Genomic DNA, 25,330 nt, shown 5'->3' with positions numbered 1-25,330 from the left:
AAATTCCACAGCCTGGAGACTGTAAGTGAATCAAAGTCCTGAGCTCATTTTCATCTTAGTGAAGTGGAAAGGCTCTTTGTGAATAGCTATAGGTCACAGGTAGGGTTAGTGTCTCTAAACTTAATGAGGCAATAGCTAAGATTAGTAAAGTGTGCACCACAGTGGATGTAGGTATATGTGCATAAACGTTGACTTGGACACACCGACATTCCTAAACAAAGATTTCTTTCTCAGTAGACAATCCATAAAGTGAATGACCAGTCTACACACAAAATAGCCGGTATGGCCAGAGCAGTCCTTTGTACTGTACGTGACTGGATAGTTTAGTTTCAGAGAGCTGCAGACTTCCTGCTGAAGGATCCTTCATTCACTCCATCCAACTGAGTCTTTTCTGAAGGGATACGTTTTCGTTTTCTTTTGTTCTTCTACATGATCTTTAAGTCAATGTCTCTCTTGCTGATGAGCACTTCCAAAAGCCTTATTTTTGCCTTCACATGTTTGTATTCAATGTATTCTTCAGCCATTGGAGTGCGGTCTTCCTTTTGGACATTTCTGATGGAAACACAAGGGAGAAATGATATTGGTTTCTTTTCTTTCTTCCCCCTATAAAATTCTTTACCACATAGGGATTGTATTTTATTTTATGGGTCATTCCAATAATGAATGCAAACCAGGAACATCTGACGTCAATCCAAGTCTCCAAGAAGATGTTGGTTAGTTTTAAAAGAGAACATTTTGTTCATGTCGGCACTTATGCACGTGCTTTACATTTTACTTGGATAAATTCCTCCCTCCAGCATTAAGCTACGTGAGTTGGGTGCAGAATTGGAACTCTAAAATGTATATTAAAAAAATACATTTATGGTTTTAAAATTAAAGGCAAAAATGAACATACTTCTTATAAGACCAATTTCAATTATTTTAATTAACTAAATATACTTTTTATTATCATAATTTCCATTTTCTATTATACCTCGGGTTTCTCTTCTGTAAAAATGAGGGTGTTGGATTGGATGATTTCCAAGGTCTCTTCCATATCTAAACATTCCATGGTAATATTTTCAAAAATGTCTCCCCAAACATTGTGTTACTTGTGAGAGAATGGATTTTTCAAATCCCTGAAATTAGGGTGATTATGGTGTTTAGCCTGGTGAACAAATAATCTATTTTAAACCATGCCTTTTTTTTTTTTTTTGGCAGGGCAATGAGGGTCAAGTCACTTGCTCAGGGTTACACAGCTAGTAAGTGTCAAGTGTCTGAGACCAGATTTGAACTCAGGTCCTCCTGAATCCAGGGCCAGTGCTTTATCCACTGCGTCACCTAGCTGCCCCCCAAATAATCTATTTTAATGGCTGAGTTGGAAAGAAAAAAAGATCCAGGTACTTCACAAAGTTCTGACTCTGACTTATTATGTGACCTTAAGCACACAGGAACGCCAAATGAAGCCTCCTTTTAATATGTCTCATAGAAATTGCACAAGGACAAAATGGAATAAAACCTTTCAACAAAAGGGAACAAAGTTCTCTTTTGTCTTATTGTAGATTAAATTCTTCACTTAACTACAAGCTGCATGACTTGGGCCCAGCACGTGGACTCTAAAAATGCATGTGTCATTATTATGCGTGAAGTCAGAGACAACACAGTATAACTACCTCTGTGACCTTGGGGAACTTATTTAATCTTCCTAGGCTTCAGTTTCTTTATCTGTGAAAGGACTGTGTGTGTATAGATGGTCTCTGAGGTCCTTTCTACATCTAGGTCCTGTGACACTATGACCTCATGATCATTTTTGTTCTAAAACCAACTTTATTTTAAATCGATTAAATACAATTTTTATGGTGCTACATTGCATTCTTCACTGTGTTTCACTTTCCCCCTCTAATCTCAGTTTTCTAAAAATTAATTAAAATCTAATTACTCTGTTAGCTATAGAGTAGCACTTAATATCTGACTTTTTTCTTGGATTTTAGTTTGTTAAAAGATTATTTAGTGAAATAGCAAAAGATAGGCTACTTGGAATGGGGGGGGGTCATCTCAGAAGATAGATTCAAGGAAAGTAACACAGTGAGGGGCTCCATGATTTTTCTCTCCCTATAGACAAGCACAAATATGGTAATGTTTTATATAATCATATATGTATAACCCATATCTGATTGCTTGCCACCTCAGGGAAGGGGGAAAGGAGGGACGAAAGGAGGGATAAAAATTGGAACCCAAGGGGGCAGCTAGGTAGCGCAGTACATAAGCACTGGCCCTGGATTCTGGAGGACCTGAGTTCAAATCCAGCCTCAGACACTTGACACTAACTAGCTGTGTGACCCTAGGCAAGTCACTTAACCCTCATTGCCCAGCAAAAAAAAAAAAAATGGAACCCAAAACTATAAATAAAAATATTTATTACATTAAAAAAAGAAAAAGACAAAGGGGGAATGTAGTACCTTGAGTTTTGTCGAAAAAAATTATCCTCAAAGTCACGAAGTTTTTTTCGAATTCTTTTCTTCTCTTCCTTCACTTCCTGAAGTTGTTCTAAGAGCTCATGTCTGAGGAGGTTGAAAAATGAAAGAAAATCAAGATTAAACAAAAAACCCCATAGTAATCTAGTAAAAATAAAAACCAATAGAGACAGTTTTGGAGTAGTTATGAAAATATAACTTTGGGGTCAGCAGAAGTGGATGTTATGGGTCCCCTGGAGGGGATAGATTTGCAGATTCTTTGCTATTTTAAGTGTCCTTAGGGTCTATGAAGTCCCATGTTGACCTTTGCCATATTTTGCTTTACAAAATAAAGAGGGGAAATTTTGCTTAGGGTGTATCAAATTGTGAAGCAGAGAACCATGTAGAGCTATTTATAAACATCTTTTGCTTATTGAAGCAGGAACTAATAAGAAATGTCAGGAAGCTCTCCAAACTAATGAATTTTTTAAGAACAACCCTCAATCTTTACTCTGCACAAATCAGAGGAAGATTCATGGAGAATTGGAAGACCCCTCAGATGTCATCTGGTTGAACTCCCTCATTAGGAAGCAGGCCCAGGGAAGTCACCCAGGTAATAATTATCAAAGATGATATTTGAACCTAGATCTTTGACTGGAGGGTCAATGTTCCTGGCTCTGATGCAGATATTTTGTGAATAAGTCATATCTTTTTTGGTCTATACATTTATCCTAATAAAAAAGTAGAATTTATGCAAGTAAAAAAGCTATAATTCGTGTGACCTACATAGATGCAGCATGAAGATTGGACAGCCTCATATCCTGACCGCTTTTTGGAGGTAACTTATCATCCAAAGGGGAAACAAAATGATCGGCATTGTCATCTTCAAGTTGGTCCAGAAAGCAGAAGTCAGTTTCAATGGGGATTGTGAAGTCTGGCTTTGTGTCTCTGTCATCTTCTGAAACATCGTCTTCATCCTAGAGAGACAGATATCAGCCCTTTCCTTAATCTGGTTACTCTCATCATCATGTACATATTGAGAACATACCATGGGTGAGACACTCTGTGAGGTGCTGTAAACATGAAGAAATAGACATTCGTATTGTTGGATGCATAGGGATTTAATACATTGAAATGTCACTTTACAGGGCTGTATTTACCCATCTGTATGCACTATCATGTACACAGGCAAAGTAAGACATGCACCAATGTGCTTAACGAAAAAGCAACTGTAAGCTTAAATTCTCAAAGATTTAAAGATGAATAAAGACAGCAAGAAGACAATTCATAGCTACTAAAACCTTCTACAAGCACATTGGAGAGTAGGAGGTTGGCTAAAAATTGCCAGTGGAATTTGTAAGAATAGATTGATGAGGGGGTGGCTAGGTGGTTCAGTGGATAGAGCACCGGCCCTGGAGTCAGGAGTACCTGAGTTCAAGTCCAGCCTTAGACACATAACACTTACTAGCTGTGTGACCCTGGGCAAGTCACTTAACCCCAATTGCCTCACTTAAAAAAAAAAAAGAAAAAAAAAGAATAGATTGATGAAACCCAGAACTATGTGGACATCATTATCTTGAGTATTTTGGTGCTTTTGGATTGAGGGAAATAATATTCCTGAATAAGTGATAAGCAATTTCAGAAAAGGAATTGCTGAAGAAGACTGGTGCAACGAAATGGTGAAGCATTATTTTGTGGTTGCTTTGGGGGTGGTGATAGTGGTGGTGATGTGGCAGTGGTGGTAGGTAGAAAACATTTGGGAGACAACAAAAACTTTAACCTCAAGGATTTCTCAAGGACCAAAACTACAAGATGATGCCTTCCACATTTCTTTGCTGATAAAACCCAAATCTACAAGAAGGCAATAGGTTAAAGAAAGGTAACCAAAAGAAATAGTAATTTATGCTAGGGATGTCAGGCAAACTTTCAAACAGAGGCATGAGAAAAACTTTGTAGAGATTTCTTCAAAATGCTGGAATTCAGAATTGAATTGAATGCTTTCTTTTCTTTTCTTTTCTTTTCTTTTCTTTTCTTTTCTTTCTTAGTGAGGCAATTGGGGTTAAGTGACTTGCCCAGAGGCACACAGCTAGTAAGTGTTAAGTGTCTGAGGCTAGATTTGAGCTCAGGTCCTCCTGAATCCAGGGCCGGTGCTCTATCCACTGAGCCACCTAGCTGCCCCGGAATGCTTTCTTAAAGTGACTGAATCACTTAAGTTACATGAACTCATAACACCAAAAGAAACTGATTTGCATGAAACCCATTCTATAAGGCTACTCAAGAGTATATTATAGGCTGTGTGACCTTGGACAAGTCACTTAACTTTCATTGCCCCGTCCCCCACCCCCAAAAAGGAGTATATTATAGGAAGCTATGGCTTCGCAGGTCATATTAGCAGCAGAATTTAATAAGAAAAGAATCTATACTTTATATACATATAAATTATAGTCATTTTAACAAAAGAATCATTGGAGGAAAACTATATCTTTAAAAAGCATCTAATAGTTTATTTACTTATCAATAGAATAAGGGTCCGATGTGGTTAAAAAAACATGCAAAATCAGTTTTCATTTTCTTTCTAAGACATCGAGAAAGGGGAGGAAAGGGAAAAGAGACAGAAAAAGACAATCAAGTTCTTTATCTATTTCTAAAAATCTAAACCAAAGAGCCCAAGTAATTTATAGAGCACTTTGCAGTGAGCAGCTAACTGATGTATTGGCAGGGATTTCCCCCATCTTCTTTGACATATCTGGTGCTTAGCTCATAGTATGCACTTAATAAATGCTTGGAGTGATCGGGCCTGTCTCGAAGGAGCAGAGCTGGAGTTTGAACCCAGGTCCAAATTCAATTTCAATGCTTTTTTACACAACACTACTAAGTAGAGCTATGACTTTAAAAGGAAAGCATATCACACCAAAGTCATCTATTTCTTGCCTTTATCAATGCAACAGATCCCTAAATGGATGCTATTCTTCAATGGGGAAGAATATTTAACACCAAAAACATGGTTGGGAACAGTTTAGGGTATATAGAGAGAAGTATTAAACCGAACCACTATGAGATACATTTCATGTATACAGGGGTATACTGGAGCCAGCTTGAACCAGCTAGCAGGAGTCCATTGTTAAATTTTCTGTGTGAACATTTAAACTATGGAAATTGGCAAATGCTACAAACTAGGGCTTGATTTATTCTTGGTTGACTGTCTAGACTTAAGAAAGTTTAGATGATGAGGAAAAGGTTAATAAATGCAAATTAAACTCAAAAGCATGTTCTGTATACATTTTTTTTCAGAGAGCCAATCATTATTTACCAGCACACCGCTAACTGTATATGTGTATAAATGTGTATGTGCATGTTCAGGATAAGGATCTGGCCCTATGATTTCATTGGTATGGAAAACTCCTAATAAAGGAGACTCAGTCCACTCTGCACTATTTTAGAGTTACCTGAGAGGTAACCAAGCACTAAGAGGTTAAGTGACTTGTCTAAGGTTACATGGCTAGTATACATATCAGGGGTGGAATCTGAACCCTTTCTGACTCCAAAGACAGCTCTTTCTTTATGTTCTCCCTTCTTCATCTCTGACTTCTTCTCCCTTTCCCCTCATCTGTCTATCAACCCATTACTCTCCTCTGCCCCTCTTCTTCTTCTTCTTCTTCTCCTTCTCCTTCTTCTTCTCCTCCTTCTCCTCCTTCTCCTTCTTCTCCTTCTTCTCCTTCTTCTTCTCCTCCTTCTCCTCCTTCTCCTCCTTCTCCTTCTTCTCCTTCTTCTTCTTCTTCTTCTCCTTCTTCTCTCTCTCTCTCTCTCTCTCTCTCTCTCTCTCTCTCTCTCTCTCTCAACCCTCACACCCTCTCCCTTCCTCTGCTTCCCTCTATCTCTCACACATACATATAATATGACAAAATTGTTGAGAGGAAGGAAATAAAGAAACAAACATGGAGGCATGTTTGTATTGGGTACTACTGGTATTTCTGGATGCCTTTCCCAACCTCTCTCAGACATAATTTGAACTCTCTACCATGGGAAATTTCAATTATCAAGACCTTGTTAGAAGTCTAATGTAACTGAAATCAAACAAAGCAAAGTCAATGACCCCGAATTGGTAGATGGCTAAATAAATTCATAATATCGTATTACTGAACTCTAAGAAGTGATGAATATGAAAAACTCCAAGAAGCTTGGAAAGACTGCAGGTGCTGACATCAAGTGATGTAGAAGCAAGAACAGAAGAAGCTGTATAGCAAAAAAAACATAAAAGAATAATAAGAAAGTGGCTGCTCAGTGACTGGAATGACCATGCTCAGTTATGAGGAGAAAACCTGAGGAAATAGTCTCTTTGCAGAGGGAGGAGACTATGGGTCTGCATGTACAAGGTTGATTTATTGGTTGGTTTTGCTGAGATGTTGTTTTCTCTTCCTTAATTTAAAATTTTACTTACAAATTACTTGGGATGGTTTACTGGGTAAGGGACACAAGAACAATATATTTAAGAATAAAGGTAGTGGGGCAGCTAGGTGGCACAGTGGATAGGGCACCAGCCCTGGAGTCAGGAGTACCTGAGTTCAAATCCAGCCTCAGACTCTTAACACTTACTAGCTGTGTGACCTTGGGCAAGTCACTTAACCCCAATTGCCTCACTGAAAAAAAAAAAAGAGAGTAAGAATAAAGGTAGTGTAGGGGGCAGCTAGGTGGCACAGTGGATAAAGCACTGGCCTTGGATTCGGGAGGACCTGAGTTCAAATCCAGCCTCAGATACTTGACACTTAATAGCCTGTGATCCTGGGCAAGTCATTTAACCCTCATTGCCCTGCCAGAAAGAAAGAAAGAAAGAAAGAAAGAAAGAAAGAAAGAAAGAAAGAAAGAAAGAAAGAAAGAAAGAAAGAAAGAAAGAAAGAAAGAAAGAAAGAAAGAAAGAAAGAAAGAAAGAGAATAAAAGTAGTGTAAAAACAAAAGAAATAAGTAAAAATACGATTTTAAAAAATGAAAAAAAAAAACAACCAGAAGCAGATAACCAAGGTTATTTACCTTTGTGATAGTGTCCTCTCTCAGAAGGAGGAGGCAGATAATAATAAGCACTTTAAGGTAACTTAAGTACCTTAATAATAATACTTTACAAATAGTAAATTACTTTAATAATAAGTACTTTAGGGGCAGCTAGGTGGCACAGTGGATAGAGCACTAGCCCTGGATTCAGGAGGATCTGAGTTCAAATATGACCTCAGACACTTGACACTTACTAGCTGTGTGACCCTGGGCAAGTCACTTAACCCCAATTGCCTCACCAAAAAAAAAAAAATAATAATAAGTACTTTAAGGTACTTTAAGATAATAACCAGTACTTTAAAGTTTGCAAAATGCTTGACAAATATCATCTTATTTTATTCTCATGACAACCTGGGGAGTTAGGTACTATTATTATCACCATGTTACAGATGAGGAAACTGAGGCAGAAATTAAGTGACTTGTTCAGGATCACACAGCTAATAAGTATCTGAGGTGAGACGTAAACTCAGGCAAGACTCCCTTCAGATTTAGTGTTTATCCACTAAGCCACCTTGCTGTTACTTTGAACTTTATTCTGATGAACACACAAGAACTGGTTGGCCATGTGGAAGTGTTGGGAATACTGACAGAGAGTGATGGTATTTGGGGAGATTTCATACTATGAAAGGAAGAGAACATTGGGCATAGTCATATAGATATCTTAGACTTTAAGATAAACAGATTTCAACAGGTTTATAACAAAAATAAGGATGAACCCCATGGCAGAGAAGAGAAATATGGTTCAAGAGGTCATAAAACTCTGACGGTATAATCTTTGAGGACAAAGGGGAAGCATTGGAAGAAATCAAGAAATGAAAGAGATAAATCTCTGATGAGCTCACATTTATAAAAAAAGAATTTCAGAAGCAAGGTCTTTCACATGGCCAAGGAAGACAGGTGCCAAGAAAGTGCAAGTGCAGAATAAGCTCCAAGTTGCAAACAATTGCTAAGGAAGGAAAACAAAAATGGCCTCTTAAAACTGGAGGAGGAATGAAGATGTGGAAGGGGACAGACCTCTCATTCTATGAGGCAATATCACCAGGTAAGAAAGAGAAATCAGAGTTGGGAAAAGCTTCTCTGTCAAGAATTACTGACTTTGGGACAGCTAGATGGCACAGTGGATAGAGCACCGGCCCTGGAGTCAGGAGTACCTGAGTTCAAATCCGGCCTCAGACACTTAACACTTACTAGCTGTGTGACCCTAGGCAAGTCACTTAACCCCAATTGCCTCACTTAAAAAAAAAAAAGAATTATTGACTTTTTCCAGTTTGAAGGATGCTTTTAAAAAGCAAAGAAAAATTCAAGAAAGATAAGTAGACAGGATAATATAATACCATCTATCCTTTACAAATGAGGTCAAGTCTTCAGATTTGGACAAATTTACTTCCCGAAGTGATAAAAGAACTTGTCATGATGACTAAGCACTGTGATTGCCAAGTAAACAAAGATCAGGCAAAAATTGGAGGCAGGAAGCATCCCAGTTTTCCCAAAAGTAGGTACTGGAAACCATAAACAAAATTCATGAAGGGATTGTTAAATGACAAGATCACTTGATCATTCTATACTCAACAGAGTGTTGCCAGTCTGTATTTTTTAACAGCAAGTCATACCAAACTAATTCCACTTGCTTTTTAAAAATATTTTTAAAAGATAGACAGACCGGGGGGGGGGGGGCAGCTAGATGGCGCAGTGGTTAAAGCACCGGCCCTGGATTCAGGAGTACCTGAGTTCAAATCCGGCCTCAGACACTTGACACTTACTAGCTGTGTGACCCTGGGCAAGTCACTTAACCCCCTATTGCCTGCAAAAAAAGAAGAAGAAAAAAAAGATAGACAGACCACTGTATTTCATCAGGGCATTTAGCAATGTCTCTAGAGATATCCTTGCGATAGAGTACGGTCTTCAAGCTAGTAAGACCTGACTTCTAACAGTCCCCTTCCTGAAACTCAGTTTACTTATCTGTCAAAATGGGATACTATCTATAGGGCTATTGTGAGAGTCAAATAAGTTAATGAATATAAAGCACTTTGCAAACTTCAAAGTACTATAAATGTCAGTTATTTTGATAAGAGAAAAATGTAGTCTAGATCTACTATTGTGGATTCACATTTGCTTGTATGACTAACAGATTAATAACACCCTACAGTAGTGGTATCATATGTTTCTTCCTTGATTGCTTCTGTATTATCCTACATTTTTGTCAGTTATTTAGATTAGGAATGTCAAACTCAAGCAGGAACAGATTCCTGCTGGCTTTCTATTGACCTGGAAAACCACTAATTAAAATTATCTATGTTATATTATATTTCCCAATTATATTTTATTGGTTCCAGATACACTGGGTCCATAAGTCTAATGCTAAATTTAGAAGAAAGCATGATTCTTCAACCTAGGGACCTATGATAAAACATTTAATGGGATCCAAGGCAATATTAACATAAATATGATATCCACATCAAGGGAGGCAATAGATTCATTGTACTCTGCACTTATAACAAATGTCACGCTTTAAGACAAATTACTTGTTCAGAGGATGGCAGTTAAGATAATGGCATGATTATCAACTGCATCAAATGAGGACTGGCTGATGGAACGAGAGATATTTGGCCGAGAGAACAGAAGCCTTTAGGGGCAAACAAACTAGCTTTCTCTACATATTTGAAGGCTGCTATGTAGAAGAAAGATTTGACTTTGTGGTGCTCTGGAAGGCAAAACTGAGACCAATGGGTAGAAGTTACTGAGAAGAATATAGAAGAGAAATACACACGCATATACATACAAACATACATACATATGTATATACCTTCCCACATGTATATATGTGTATGTATGTACGTGTGTATATGTACATATGCATGTGTATATGGAATGAATTTCCTTACATAACATTGACAGGAAATGGGTAAGGAGAAAATTTCAACTATAGGGTAAGAATTCCTAATGGTTCCTTTTTCTTTTTAATTTAAAAAATTTTTTAATGGTTTCTTTCTAATGAAAAATTGGAAGTATGTCCACAGTTCATGTGGCAAGGCAAGTACTATCAAATTCTGAATATTACTAAGAACAAGTTTTCTTATGTAATAACAGCTCTATCACATGCATATACCAGAACAACGTTCTAATTTTCACACACAAGTGTCCAAATTCACAGGAAAAATTATGGCTCTTTGAATTAGCCAATAAACAACTCGATCAGAGTTGAAATACAAGTATATCCAGCCTCAGATTCTCCTTACAAAAGATAAATGAATCTATCTGAGAAGCTAAAACCTCACTAGCACCTTGGTCAGATCCACTATTGTGGATTCACATGCTTTTTTTCAAAAGTTGCTAACAAAGAACAAGCATGATGAATCTGAATTTCATTTTGGAATGTGATATAAAGTAGAGTCAGGGTAAATGGAGCTGATCTCTTTATGGGTCAGTTACAAGTAACTGAAAACAAACACCTTTGCTTAACCTAGACTGAATATCTGAACTAAGTATGCAGGGGAACTGGCTACCGAAAGTACCTCATTTCTTGTAGCTCCATCACTGCAACTAGATAAGAATACAAATCCCATTTTGTATTGAGGGTAGGTCAGAAGTACCATCTTCATATATGAAAAAACACTGCATAGAAAAGACTTTTCGCACAAATAAATCAGATCTAAATAACTGGAAAAATATAAATTGCTCATGGATAGGCTGAGTTAATATAAGAAAATTTCAATTCTACCTAAATCAATTTACTTAGTGCCATACCAATCAAACAACTAAAACAAATTTACTGAGCTAGAAAAAAATAATAACAAAATTCACCTGGCAGAAAAACACTGCAAAAAAAAAAAATAGTGCTTTTTTGTAGAAATCTAAGGAAGATACAGAGGAGGAGAAAAATACCAGCACAGGTTGAAAACTGATCTCAGCTGCTAACGGAACTGTCATTATATGGAATTGGGAGACATTTGGAATGAAGAAAATTCATTCCAGAAGCTTGTGTTAATTATGAAACCAAACACCAAGGTACAGCAAAAGTTCTTCATGGCAAAGTTTTTTTAAAGGAGATGAAGCAAAGGGAATAGCTAATCTATGATAAAAAGAAGAAAAATGTTCTAAGCTGACTGTGTTCATGCAGTTAATGATTTTCTGGAGACATTACAGAGAAGTAATACTGAAGAACAAATATCAATAGAGTTGTCATTAATGTGAGGCATAGGGACTTGCAGAGACTAGTTATTACTAGTTTAATGTCTTTACCTTTATGTCCTTGAAGAAGGAAGCTGTTTCACCCTCGATAATTGGTTGTAGCAAAGGACTTCTCCGCTTGTTGGAGGGGGAACCCTGTGGGAAGCATTAACAAATCCGTTATATTGTGATGCACTTTCTCTTCCTCCCTTCTCCCGCAAATCCCTCTCCTTCCTTTTATTCCAGACAATAGTTTATTTATTAGCTTCTCTTTGGAGGAAAATAAGAATCATGGAGTATAACCCACTTATTTTTTTTTGTTTAATTTAATTTTACAATAAATAGCTGGGAAAGAATCTATCCAGAAACATATCTAAGGTGGCTGCTTAGATCTGATGCCTCTCCAAATTAACTATTCTATTCTAATGAACTCTATTAAAAGAAGTCCCAAGAGAGGAATGTAAGCACAAGAATAGCAAAGGAATTACAGGATCAGAAAAAAGCAAATTCAACCTAACACCATATGTGAATTTCAATCACAAGATAAAGTGACAAGATGTGTCATTTAGAGACGTTTTCAAGGCTTGTCATAAATGCATTAGAACTAAAGGTCTTTGACAATAGCATTGAAACAGGGTTGGCATCAGCAATTCCCTGACAGACAAGGAAGGAGATACTAGAGACAGTACATTGCTAAGAAAGGGCAGCAAGTGGTTGTGTGTGTGTGTGTGTGTGTGTGTGCACGTATGAATGTAAGCATACATGTATATATGTATGCCTTTTTCTCAAAACCAAAGTATAATGTGTATATGCAGAACAGGAAATATTCCAAAATATTGCCATCAAAAAGTGGTTAGGAAGCTGGCCAACCTATTGAAGCTGTTCTCCATCATTGTGGGGAAGAGCATTATTCTTTAACATAAAACAACCAGAACACATAGGTCAAAAGGAGGGAGAGCTTACCAAAAATAGCCAAGTATTGTGGACAATAGGTCATTTCACAATCCTAAGATCACCTTCCTCCCTTTCAACTCCCTAAGGCCACCTCTCTTGTCACAAGTGGGAGTCTGTCTCCCTGAAGCCAGAATCCCAAGGACAGAGAGGCTGTAATAGGATTATAAACTCACTTCATAGGGAGGGGGAGGCCTGGTCTTGCTACTGGTTTAGCTCTAACTTTGCTTATGAGGGGGGCATTGAATGCCACTGCTATTCCTGCACATATCTGCATAGATAACAATCTCAGAGCAGGATCAGAGGGGTGCCAATAAAATTCTATGTGTGGGCAAAATACATTACCCAAAGGGACAAGAAAGATCATAATCTAGAAGACAAAAATGAATAACTAAAGGTGACAATCAAAAATAGGTATTTTAAAGGGGGAATCTGATGGGCTTTATTTGATCGTTTTTGTCCATTTGTGGCATGTGTAGTCATAGACATTTGTAATGAATTCTTCCAATTAGCTGGCTGGAAATTTCTTAGGCTGACAAGTAGAGACACTATCTGCATCCAAAGAAAGAATGGAAAAATAGAAGTATATAGAGAAAAATGTATATATCAACATATTATATAATCATTATATATCATAGACTACACCAGCATATAATTATATATTACATTAATTTTATATTTTTACTGTATTAAATATATATATATACACACACACACACACACACACACACACACACCTATTTGTGTCTAATGGTAGCCATCTTGGGGGGAGGGAAGAAAAAAAAAGAAATTTACATGATAACTGTTTTATATTTGGAGGGAATAGCAAAATATAATATTAAATTAAACAACAAAAAAGTGGGTTAGACTCCATGATTCTTGGTAGATTTGCAGTTTCATGTGCAATCAGTTTTTTCTTATACTGTGTTATAGAAATGCTTGTTTTGCTCCCTGAATTGAAAATAAAATAAACTTTAAAAAAATAAATTTCTTAGGCTTTTAAAAGATAGTCATGAGGATCTGGAAAGTGACCTGTATATCAAAAGCCAGGAAATTATTCTACTCACAATGCTGGGAATAGGGTTGGCCCGTGACAGGATCTGTTTGACCAGTCGGTACCTGTCATATAATGGCTTCATAACCTGACGCTCGTGCTTTGTTATCTGAGAAATGAGAGGACAATTAGTTCACCTTTCTCCTGGGTCCGTGATGCCAACTACCTTAGTAAGCAGAGCTATGGGGTTAAAGGATCACTGGTAAGAAGGGAAAGTATTCAATCTAAGACATAAATCTTCTAGCTAATAACTAAGTAAATAATACCAGTTAGTCAATAATTCTTATCAACAGACATTTAAGATGATATTAATAAATTATATTGGACTTCTAATAGCATCATTTTCAAGCTTCGGAAGCAAAGACATGTGCCACTCATGTGTAAACACACACGTGACCCTTAATTACTTACTAACCTTACTGATCCCAACAGAAAAACATTCCTGGCTAGGTTTGACTGTATGTTATTTTTTATTTTATTCAGCAAAAAGGCTGTGGGAATGGGTAAAGGTTCCTATCTGTAGCGACCTGCCTCATGGGACTTTCCAACCCTGAATTTATAGACACTTCTTAAATGTTCTTAAGTAGAAGACATCAGACCCTTCCCTGCTACCTAATCAAATTGTAGGGCATGGAATAATGGGAAAAACTTGAAGGAGACTGTGGTTAAGCATGGAACTAATTAATATCGATAGCATTTATTAAGCACCTAATATGTGCCAACCAATAGGGGATAGGGGATAGGGGATAGGGATTGGATCTGTAATTTCGTTGGGTTAGGGAACCCCCTCTACCAATGCAGAGCAGCATGTATAGAAGTATAGTTTGTGCCAGAGGTGGGGCAGGTCTTCCTGGCTCTGAGGCCATCTCTCCACGTACTACTCCATGCTGCCTATCTGCGCACAAAGGAAAAAATAAAATAGTCCTTTACTTCAAGGTTTATATTCATTGAGGAAGACACTTAAAGTGGAGTTTCTATCCCTAGTTCCCTTAATAAAAGCTTTTTTCAGGTAGCAGGGGAATCCTGGAAATGGGACTGTGCTGAGCGCTAGAGGAAGCTAGGAATTCTTTTAGGCAAAAGTGAGGAGGGAGAGGACAACATGTATGGAGGGGGGGCAGTGAGAAAGGCAGCTCGTTCAAAGGCATGGAGAGAAATTATGTATAAGCAATAACAAGAAAGCCAGTCTAAGTGGACCCCAAAAATGCATCCAAAAGAAATGGTGTTTTCATGTAAATATCAGAAATTGTATCACAGATTGAGTGTTTCTCAGAGTGCAATTCAAAGAAATTTCTACTATTTTATATTATTCACGTCTCCTCTTCCATTATAACGGGTGACTGTAATCGTTTGGCTCTCTTGTGCCAAAATTTTTTCCCCCTAATTATCCTTTGTAGGTTGACAATTGACATACCCAAATCACATTGAGATATTTATTTAGTATTAAGAGTAGTTGTGGTGGGGGAGTTTTGTTTCTTCCTAGATTAACCTCAGGGTTATTTCCCTAGTAATAATTTTACCTCAAAGTCCATATCTAACTGAACTGTCATCCTGAAAGTTACTATTCAAAGCACGTGATTTAGATGTTTGACTTCAGCCTTTAAAGCCCCTCACAATCTGGATCCAACCAATTCTTCTAGCTGTTCTTATCTTACTTCCCCTCCCACATGGTTTCTTCTGGTCACTTTGACCTCCTTGATCCTCCCTTCACATTCCACTCCAGCAGCCTTTGGGGGTCATATCTGATGCTTCAATCTTTCTCCTCACATTCATTTCTGGGAATCCATATCTCTGTTCAAAGATGAACTCAAATGTCGCCACTGACACAAGCTCTCTTTCTTGATTTTCACTTGTAGTTAATGCTCTCTCTACCCCAAATGACTCCATATCTACTGTGTACTTACTTCTTTGAGTATATGTTGCTTATTTCAGTAGTAGTATGTAAGTTCCTTGGTCCTTTTTTAATCCCTGTGCCTGACACTATGTAGTAAAGTTAAAGACAGGGACTAGACCTGTGTTTCATTTGTATTGGGAAAATCTCGGTGAAGAAACTCTCCCTACTACTGTAGGCTGGCACCTTTTTGACAATTTACAGACCGAGAGCATTGTGTACCACATTGAGAGGTTAAGTTGAATTGCTTAAAGTCACAAAGCCAGTGTGGATCAGAGATGTGACTTGAACCCGGGTTTTCCTGGCTCTCAAATCAGTTTTCTAAGCTGTTAAATGTCTTTGGAACTGAAGTACTGGTATTGCTTGATTTTCCAGGATAGGCAGCAGGCTAGAACACACTTTTGCTTCAGAATCAATGGAATACAAAAATAAAAACTGGTCATTGCCATCTTATCAGCCAAGGAATCAAATCAAAAACTTTTACTGGTTTTCTATTCTGACCTTATTTTCCTGCAATGTACCCATTAGATAAACATTACAAAGTTTGGAAAGGATGGCCTAATCAATTATCCACTATTTATTAACAGGAGAAGAGACATCACAAAGGCTGGATTTGAAAGCTGTTTATCTTTTGCGATTGATTTATCTTTACCAAAAGTACTATACTCCCTCTAAACCCTGAAACAATTTTCTAAAGGATTTTGTTGTTTTTGTTCAGTCCTGACTCTGTGACCCCAATTAAGGTTTTCTTGGCAAAGATACAGGAATGGTTTGCCATTTCCTTCTCCCACTCATTTTTACATGAGAGGAAACTGAGGCAAACAGGGAAAAGTGACTTACCCAGGGTCACACAGGTAGTCAATGCCTGAGGCCACATTTGAACTCAGGAAGATGAACTGTCCCAACTCCAGGACCAGCCCACTATGCACTGCACCACCCTGCTGCCTGACAGTTAAAGGATTAGTTTAAAGTTTATGTTTATAAAGGAAATAAAATACTGATTTTTTTTCTTTTTTTTGCTTACAAAAGGACCTTCCATGTTGTGAAATTGCTAAGTACCACATAAAAAAAGGCCTTACTTATTACATGGACTTGCTGAACATTTATACTTGTTCTGGCCACCTTTTTGTTTTAAATAATAAAAGCCCCTGATTAACCTTAGAGAAGGAAAAGAAAGTTACCTATTTATTAATCTGCATCTAATTTTTGCCACAATGCAGACGAAGTTAGCCCACGTCATCTAGTGTGTATTAGAAAATGAAACCAAAATCAGTATTTTTTGTGCTAGGGATTTTCTGAGGCAAAGTAGAAATGATCCACTGGTGTTTTCTTTCGATGACTCATCATGGCATGGAAGTGACTGTGGGTTTTGGAAGCTGTCGACAGCCGTAGAGTCCCACGAGGTCCTAACAAGGTGGAAAGGTTCCCAGCCGGCTGTCTATCTGATGCCCGAACCAATATGGCAGCAGATGGACCACAGGGTGATGAATTTTTCAGCCACTACAATTCTTAAAAGTTATTTGTGGGGCAGCTAGGTGGCGGAATAGATAAAGCACCGGCCCTGAATTCAGGAGTACCTGAGTTCAAATCCAGCCTCAGACACTTGACACTTACTAGCTGTGTGACCCTGGGCAAGTCACTTAACCCCTCATTGCCTTGCAAAAAAAAAAAAAAAAGAAAGAAAGAAAAGTTATTTGCTATGTCATAGAGGGTATGCAAGGGATACAGTAGCCTCCCCAACCCATTAAAGCTGTAGGGAAATTCGAAAACCCTAAGACATCTTGTCCTAGGAAGACCCCAAGTAACGATGAGGCCTCCTTTTTCTTCCATGGGGGATTTTGAATATCAACTGGCAGTCAATTCTCCAGGCATATTCCTCAGCATGACTCAGCACCAGTCTCCATCGCAAGGTCTGAGCTCCCTGCTCCTTGGTGCCAATGCCCAGCCTTGTTTGACCCAGATAAGAACCAACCCTGCTTTACCTCTGTTGGGCACCTAACCCCGTCCAAGAATGCCCCTTTACTTTTAGATTACTGCCCAGCTCAACAAAGCTTGCTCACTTCACTTTTTCTCTGTCCACTCCCATCTTTTTCTGCCTTTGTACCAGAGGGCTCCACCTCTTAATCATGCCAGTTCTTCCCTTGGAGGAATGAGCCATAATCCAGGGTTGTCAGTAATGATCACAATAGCCACACCTACATTCCAGGTCTCTAACTTATGGAATGTAGAAGCCAAAGTCTGCATTGGGAACTTTATGCCCCAGTGGCAGGGTCTCCCCACTAGCACCTGCACGAGGGGCCCTACCCCACACCCTGTGTCCCTCAGGCTTTTCCTCTGGGCAAAGTAAGTGGCAGATAGGGGAGGCTGCTTCCTTTCCTTATACTCCACTTGATATTCTTAACCTTTTTAATTGTCAATAAGGCAATCTACCTTGGTGAAAGGAGAATTCCTACCAGGATCTGTTAAATACTTATATATGATATAGAGGGTAGAGCACTAGACCTTGAGTCAGGGACACCTCAGTTTAAATCCTGCCTCAGACATTTTAGTAACTGTAGGATCTTGGGAAAGCTACTTAACCTCTCTCAGCCTTTCTCAGCTTCAATCCTATCTCATCTGTCAAGTGAGGACAGGGTAGCTAGGTGGCACAGCGGATAGAGCTCTAGGTCCGGAGTTGGGAAGACTAATGTTCATGAGTTCAAATCTGGCCTCAGACATTTATTAGCAGTGTGACCCTGGGCAAGTAACTTCGCCCTGTTTGCCTCAGTTTCCTCATCTGTAAAATGGGCTAGAGAAGGAAATGGCAAATCACTCTAAGTATCTTTGCCAGGAAAACCCCAAATGGGGTCATGGAGAGTCAGACAACGGAACAACAAAACTATGGATAACAGCAGCACCAATTTCACAGGTTGTTGTGAGGATTAAATAAGATAACATCTGTAAAGTACTATGTAAATACTAGCTGTTATTAAGACTTTTTGTATTCTGAACACTGAAGGGTTCAAAGCTTTGCCCAGGGTCCTAGAGCTTCATGTCAGAAGTAGGATATGAACCCAGGATTTCCTGACTAACTCTATAGGCAGTTCTCTTTCCATAAAGGGAAATATTAAAATAAACATTTTAAGAAGCAGAACCCATAACCTTTTCATGATTTCTGCCACACAGTCCTCAGATTTTATGAAAGAACATAATCTTATAGAAACCAATTGACCAGGCTGCCTGATTTTGTTATCCAAAACAGTCATTTGGTCTTTCTAGAGGATCAAATTATAAGGGAAAATTAGATAGCAATATGGAAGATATTAGATTTAGACTGACATCTTACACCTTGTACAAAGGTAAGTTCCAAAAGGAAATGTAACCTACATATAAAAGGTCATATTTTAAACAAATTAGAGAATTATGAGGGGGTTATTAAATCTATGAATAGGAGAAAAGTTCATTGACCAAACAAGGAATATAGAAGATCATAGAAGTAAAATGGATTATTTTGATTACACAAAATTTAAAAGCTTTTGAATAAGAAATCTAATAGAGTGAAGATTGAAAGTGAAACAATTAACTGAGGGGGAAAATCTGTGCAGTCTAAGGTTATGAGTAGATAGTTCTCAAGGGCAGAACCCCAGGCTATCTGTATTTGTATGGGAAGAAATGTTCCAAATCACAACCAATTAGGCTGTGGGAAAACAGGCGCATTGATACACTGTTGATGGAACTATGACTGGGTTTAACCATTGTGGAAAGTAATCTGGAATTATGCATAAAGAATTACTGAATAAAGAATGCCCTTTGGGGGCGGCTAGGTGGCACAGTGGATAAAGCACTGGCCCTGGATTCAGGAGTACCTGAGTTCAAATCCGGCCTCAAACACTTGACACTTACTAGCTGTGTGACCCTGGGCAAGTCACTTAACTCCAATTGCCTCACCAAAAAAAAACAAAAACAAAAACAAAAAGAATGCCCTTTGATCCAGCTATACTACTGCTATGCCTAAACCCACAAGAGATCAAAGAAAGAGGAAAAAGTCCTTTATGTACAAAAATATTTACAGAGTATTACAAAATATTTGTGGTGGCATAAAACTCTAAAGTAAGGGAATGAACAGCATTTGAGGAATGGCTGAATACATTGTGGCATATGAATATGATGGAGTGCTACTGGGCTGTAAGAAATGAGGAGATTTTCAAAAAGACATGGAAAGACTTATATAAACTGATGCAAGGTGAAGTATAAAGAACCAGAAAAAAAAACAATTTAAACTTCAAAATCATGTTGAAGAATGAAATGAACAAAACTGGAAAAAAAAATTATACTATAGCAACACTATTTAAAAAAACCCAACAACTTTAAAAGTTGTAACAGCTGTGATCAATGCAATGACCATTAATGATTCCAGAGGACTAATAATGAAACATGCTAGAGAGGTAATGGATTTATGGTACAGAATTATATATGTGTGTATACACACATGTACACACATACATATGTAAAGATCTATCTATATAGTTAAGTTTTATATATCTTTGTTATAAGAAATTTATGTTTTTTTAAAAAAATAAGGTTGGGAATGAAAAGAAGAGAAAAAAATTTATGTTCATTTTTTTTAAATAGAGAAGTAGGGGACTGCTACAAATCTGAAATGTGTACACTTTCAGATGAGGTCACTGTATTATTTGTTTTCCTTAACTGTTTTACTTTGTTACAAGAAAACTCTAATCAAGAGGGAATAATGTGCAAGTGTAACTTAAAAAATAAAACACATCAATACAACATTTTTTAAAAAGGATAAAAACAAGGAAGGGAAGTGACTGGGATTGGAAGACAGGCCCTGTCTTACTCACCTCTGTGGGGAAGAATGTCTCTTTTTTTCTTAATTTAATTTTTATTCATTTTGAATGTAAATACAAAAAGACACAAAAAAGAGGAACATTTCCATCTACACAGCACAACATAAAAAGGGGATTCCATATAAAACTATGAATAAGATGAATTATATAAATAAACATACTGTTTAACTTAAAAAAAACCTATATAATAAATACTACATATCGTTTTCAAAGCCACCCTGCTTTTCTGTGTTTATTGCCAAGTTTTCTTTTGTTTCTTCTGTGCACTTTTCCCTTTTTTCTCCCCATCCTAGAGAAAGCTACCATTATACACAAATATGTGTATACATGTAAAACCGTACTATACACACTTCTATTTATCTCCTCTGTGGAGGTGGATTGCATCTTCCTTCATAGGTTCTTTGTAGTTGATTTGAGTACTTAAAAACCCAAAATAACTTAGCTGTTCCCAGTTGTTCATGGACTAATATTGCTGTTACTATAGATGATGTTTTCTTAGTTCTGCTCATTTCACTCTTCCTTATTTCATGCAATTATTTCCTTGTTTTTTAAAAAAAATCAACCAGTTCGTCATTTCTTACAGTGCAGTAGTATTCCATCACAATCACATGCCACAACTTGTTTGGCTAAAAAGATGGGCATCCCCTCAATTTCCAGTTCTTTGCCCCTCCCCTCTAAATAAATATTTTAGAACATATAAGTTCTTTTCCCTTCCCCTCTAATCACCTTGGGAAACAGACCTAATAGTGGTATTGCTGGGCCAAAGGGTACACGTAGTTTTACAATTCTTTGGGCATAATTCCAGATTGTTCTCCAAAATGGTTGGATCAGTTCAGAGTTCCTTCAACAGTGAATGAATGTCCCAATTTGGGAAAGTGTCTTACTGCGGTGAAAGTACTAATTTAAGGTGCCATGTACTCATGTAAAGGAAGGGAGTTAAAAAAAAATACAAGACGTGTAAGAAAACACAAACTTAAAAATCATTATCTGAAAGTTGAATGGATTAAAGAATCCAATAGGGGCAGCTAGGTGGCGCAGTGGATAAAGCATCGGCCTTGGATTCAGGAGTACCTGAGTTCAAATCCAGCCTCAGACACTTGACACTAGCTGTGTGACCCTGGGCAAGTCACTTAACCCCCATTGCCCCGCAAAAAAACCAAACAAACAAACAAAAAAAGAATCCAATAAAACAAGGGGCAGTGTGCTTATAAAACAGCAAGCTGCTGAATTTTTTAAAAGTCTAAAAATAAAGACATATAGAATTATATGGTGCAATCTTTCACGTATGGTAATACCTTTCAATTTTTCTAAGTGAAAATGTGAGACTAGAAGAAAATTTGGTACATATCCGGTGAAAGTAAAAATAAATATTTGCAATGTCAAGAGAGATGAATAGGGTAACTACAATGAAACAATATCAATACTAAAGAAAACCCAACTCTTAGGGGTATGTATTTTCCCCCTTTCTTTACTGCTCTATAATGTTTTTTTAAAAATAATGGATTAAAAATTTTAAACTGATGATTAAATGTTTTAATCATGAGTTATTGAATAATATGCACGGGTAGGTATTAAAAATACCTTAAATAGGATGTTTTAGAGTTTAGCTGCAAATGCTTTTTTCCTTTCTTGCTTGGGGTCATTTCTTCATCTGCTGTCTGCTTGTTAGTGGTCAATCCTGTTTTATAAAGCTAGAGAACTTGTTCCCAAACATATTTGCCATAAAGATTGACAGACAATCTTTTGTGTAGCGCTCTGGAGAATTGGGGCTATTTTGTACCATACAGGCTGCAACACCTCTGAGTGTGTGTAGCCTGAACTAGATTAATTTGCATATATTTAACAAAATAAATGTGCAATAGAACATAGATGATGTTAATATGTAGTTTTCTAAGTCAATATGCAGCCCATGGAGATAAAGAGATCCAGTGCAATAGTCCCCAGTTCTATTTGCAGTTGACATTACTGGTGTAGACTATCTCCACTACAAATATTTGCCAATTTTGTACACTTGCCTTTCTGGGGGAACTCTTTGAGTACAAAAGATTTACAATTTGGGGTTATATGTTGTCTTAATTGGTAGCATGATCCCTGAGGCATCAAGCAAGGGACATTGATAAAAAGTATAATAAAAAAGGTTCCTGGTGGCCAAAAGGGATGAATAGGGTAAATAAATGATCTCTCAGTTTTGGGCATATGTATGAATGATACATATGTGAGTGTGTGTGTGTATACAGCTACACATACACATTCTGAACTGTTTTAAAACCAAGGCCGATATAATAATAATAATAATAAAAAATATCTTTTGTACCATGCTTTAGGGTTTATAAAGTGATCTATATTTTATCTCATTTGATCCTTGTGGGTTGTGCTTATTGTTCTCATTTTACACACATGGGCAGGAGCACAGTTGAATCTCAATCACCCCTGTGACCTTGGCTCTGATTGGTGAATTTTCACCTGATTTGAGTAGTCTCAGGCCCACCGTGCCAATAGCAGCTCATTCTTCGGAGTATGTATTTCCCTAATTCCTTTCAACTCTAGCTCTGAAAATCAAATCAACATTTCTGTTGCCCTCTGACTCTAATCACCATTTTCTTTGCCATCCCTGTCCAAAATATTCCTTCCTTACCACCATTTTCCTTTATATTTTGTCTTTCTCAATTAGAATGAAATATCTTTAATGGCTGGGATTGTCTTGCTTGTGGTATTTGTACCTCCATTAACTTAGCATAATGTCTAGAATATAGTAAGTACTTAATAAATGTTTTTTGTTCATTTATTCATTTGGAGATATCTATTAAATATGAATTAAGCATACTGATAAGGAAATGACAAGACAACTGAGTGAGGAGTTGGGTTGAAGGGCTCAACAGAGTAGAAGCAGAGTCCAGAGGAAAAATAAATACATAGCAATATGAAGCAATTTTATTTGCTCCTCTAGATCTCTGAGTTCTAAAGCCTCATGGACAGCATAGTTTACCCTGAAAATGTCATGACAAGCTAAAACATTTTAATTTTCTTCTGGTTCATATATGTGATTTAATTTCCCTAGAAGAAACTGCTTCTACCAACAGCAGATCTGTGAATGTTCTATAGCTTACAGTTTCTTTTTGGGGAGAAGTTTAGCCTTTATTTTTAAAAAATTTATTTTATTCTGAATTTGAGAAATAAAACAAGCATTTCCATAACATAGTAGAATAGGAAAAAAAGATGATTGTACATGAAATTGTAAATTTATTATGGTCAACTTGCTATTCCTTTTAAATATATAGAGTCTCAAAGAGTTGTCTGGTGTATTGAGGAGCTTAAATGACTTGTCCAAGCTCAAAGAACCAGTATGTAACAGAGGAAGAGCTAGAACCCAGGTCTTTCTGACTGTAAGGCCAAGTCTCCATTCATTTCATTATGCTGTGTTTCAATAAAATTAATTCTAGAAGAAAAGATGAACTATTATTTAAATGCAAGAGTATCTATTATCAAAGGGTTGAAACCAGAAGGTTCTTGCTCTTAAAATAATGTAATATTCTCAAACCTTGATTCACATTCTGACCTTCATCCATTCCCTACCCAAGTTATCTCAACTGAACTCATATTTTTAAAGGAATATTTATAACAATTTCTACGTTCAAAACAGAGCCTGGAAAAACATCACCTTCTGGTTACATGACAACTTGGTTGTAAAACCTCATTGTCCTATGATGAAGTTAGGGATTCTAGATTGTTCACTTGGCAACACTAGGGATTATGGGAGCCTGAGACTGAATACCAGGAAGAGAGAAACCATGATGATAGAAGAAGGAAAAGCATTTTTCTGCATGCCCTCGAATGCCTAGGAAAATACTGGGCACGAAGCAGTCGGTGAATATATAAAACAAGAAACTTGTTCCCTTGGCGGGGGAAAAAAAAGTGTTTCCTATTATAAAAAAGAAAAAGGAAAGCCTATCAAAGTTTTACAAACATTCATGAGTTAAGCATTTTTAAGTTCATACTATATATAGAACAATCTGTTTGGCAATGGGGAAGAGAGCAATGTTGATAAGGCATGGCTCTTGTCCTGCTACACCTGATAATAACCTACTAGGAGAACATTATTCATACAGAGTAACTCTAAGAAAAAATAATGAGGTCTTTGTGTTTCTGAGAATAAAAGGCTCAAGTGGGGGAAAGACCGTTACTACCTAGAAGGATCAGGGATGTCTTCCTGAAGGATACAGCACTTGAGCTGGGCTTTAAAGGATGAGTAGGATTTCAAGAGACAAGTAAAAAGGAAAGGGCATCCTAGGCCTAGGAACAATCTGGGCAAAGGCCCAGAAGAGAGAAAGTAAATGATGTGTATGGGTCATTTTTTAGTTCTCCAAATTCAGTGAAAGTCTGGCTTCAGGAAGCACATGAGGATCAGGTAGAAGAGGCAGTGGTAGTAGGAGATAAGACAGGAATGGTAGAAAGAATGATGTTAAATTGGAGAAGACCTTGAATGCCAAGAATCTGTATTTTATTCAGCAAGCAAGAGGGAGTCAGGAAGGCTCCTGAGTAGAGAATAACATGATCACGTGTAAGGAACTTCAACCCAATAGTGGTGGGAAGAATGGTTTATTATCTCAGAAAGGCAATTATAGCTACCATATCAACGTGAAGCTTCATTATCTAGCTCTTCTCATTGGAAAGGACCATAGGGATCATCTAGCCTAATCTCTTTATTTTACAAATGATAACAAATAGGGGCAGCTAGGGGGCGCAGTGGATAGAGCACCGGCCCTGGAGTCAGGAGGACCCGAGTTCAAATCCGGCCTCTTGACACTTACTAGCTGTGTGACCCTGGGCAAGTCACTTAACCCCAATTGCCTCACTAAAAAAACCAAAACAAAACAAACAAAAAAAACCCCAAATGATAACAAAGAAGATGAAAGAGTTCAGTTGACCAAGTCAGCTACACTCTGCCACT

At 37.5% G+C, this 25,330-nt stretch overlaps 1 protein-coding gene across 1 annotated transcript in view; it reads right to left on the bottom strand.

Annotated features, from left to right (window-relative positions):
- Nucleotides 1–208: 208 nt before the first annotated feature.
- The window catches only part of FAM13A (family with sequence similarity 13 member A), a 121,504-nt gene continuing 96,382 nt past the window's right edge, over nucleotides 209–25,330 (bottom strand). The window contains exons 13-17 of the mRNA XM_043970634.1: nucleotides 13,661–13,756; nucleotides 11,715–11,798; nucleotides 3,219–3,409; nucleotides 2,439–2,540; nucleotides 209–552 (exon numbers count right to left, since the gene is read on the bottom strand). Of these exons, the coding sequence (XP_043826569.1) occupies nucleotides 426–552; nucleotides 2,439–2,540; nucleotides 3,219–3,409; nucleotides 11,715–11,798; nucleotides 13,661–13,756 (600 nt within the window). The 3' untranslated portion in view covers nucleotides 209–425. The remainder of the gene's footprint in view (nucleotides 553–2,438; nucleotides 2,541–3,218; nucleotides 3,410–11,714; nucleotides 11,799–13,660; nucleotides 13,757–25,330) is intronic.

Source organism: Dromiciops gliroides, chromosome 6, assembly GCF_019393635.1.
Source record: "Dromiciops gliroides isolate mDroGli1 chromosome 6, mDroGli1.pri, whole genome shotgun sequence".
In the NCBI taxonomy this organism is placed as follows: domain Eukaryota; kingdom Metazoa; phylum Chordata; class Mammalia; order Microbiotheria; family Microbiotheriidae; genus Dromiciops; species Dromiciops gliroides.
This window is presented reverse-complemented; position numbering and strand designations above follow the sequence as displayed.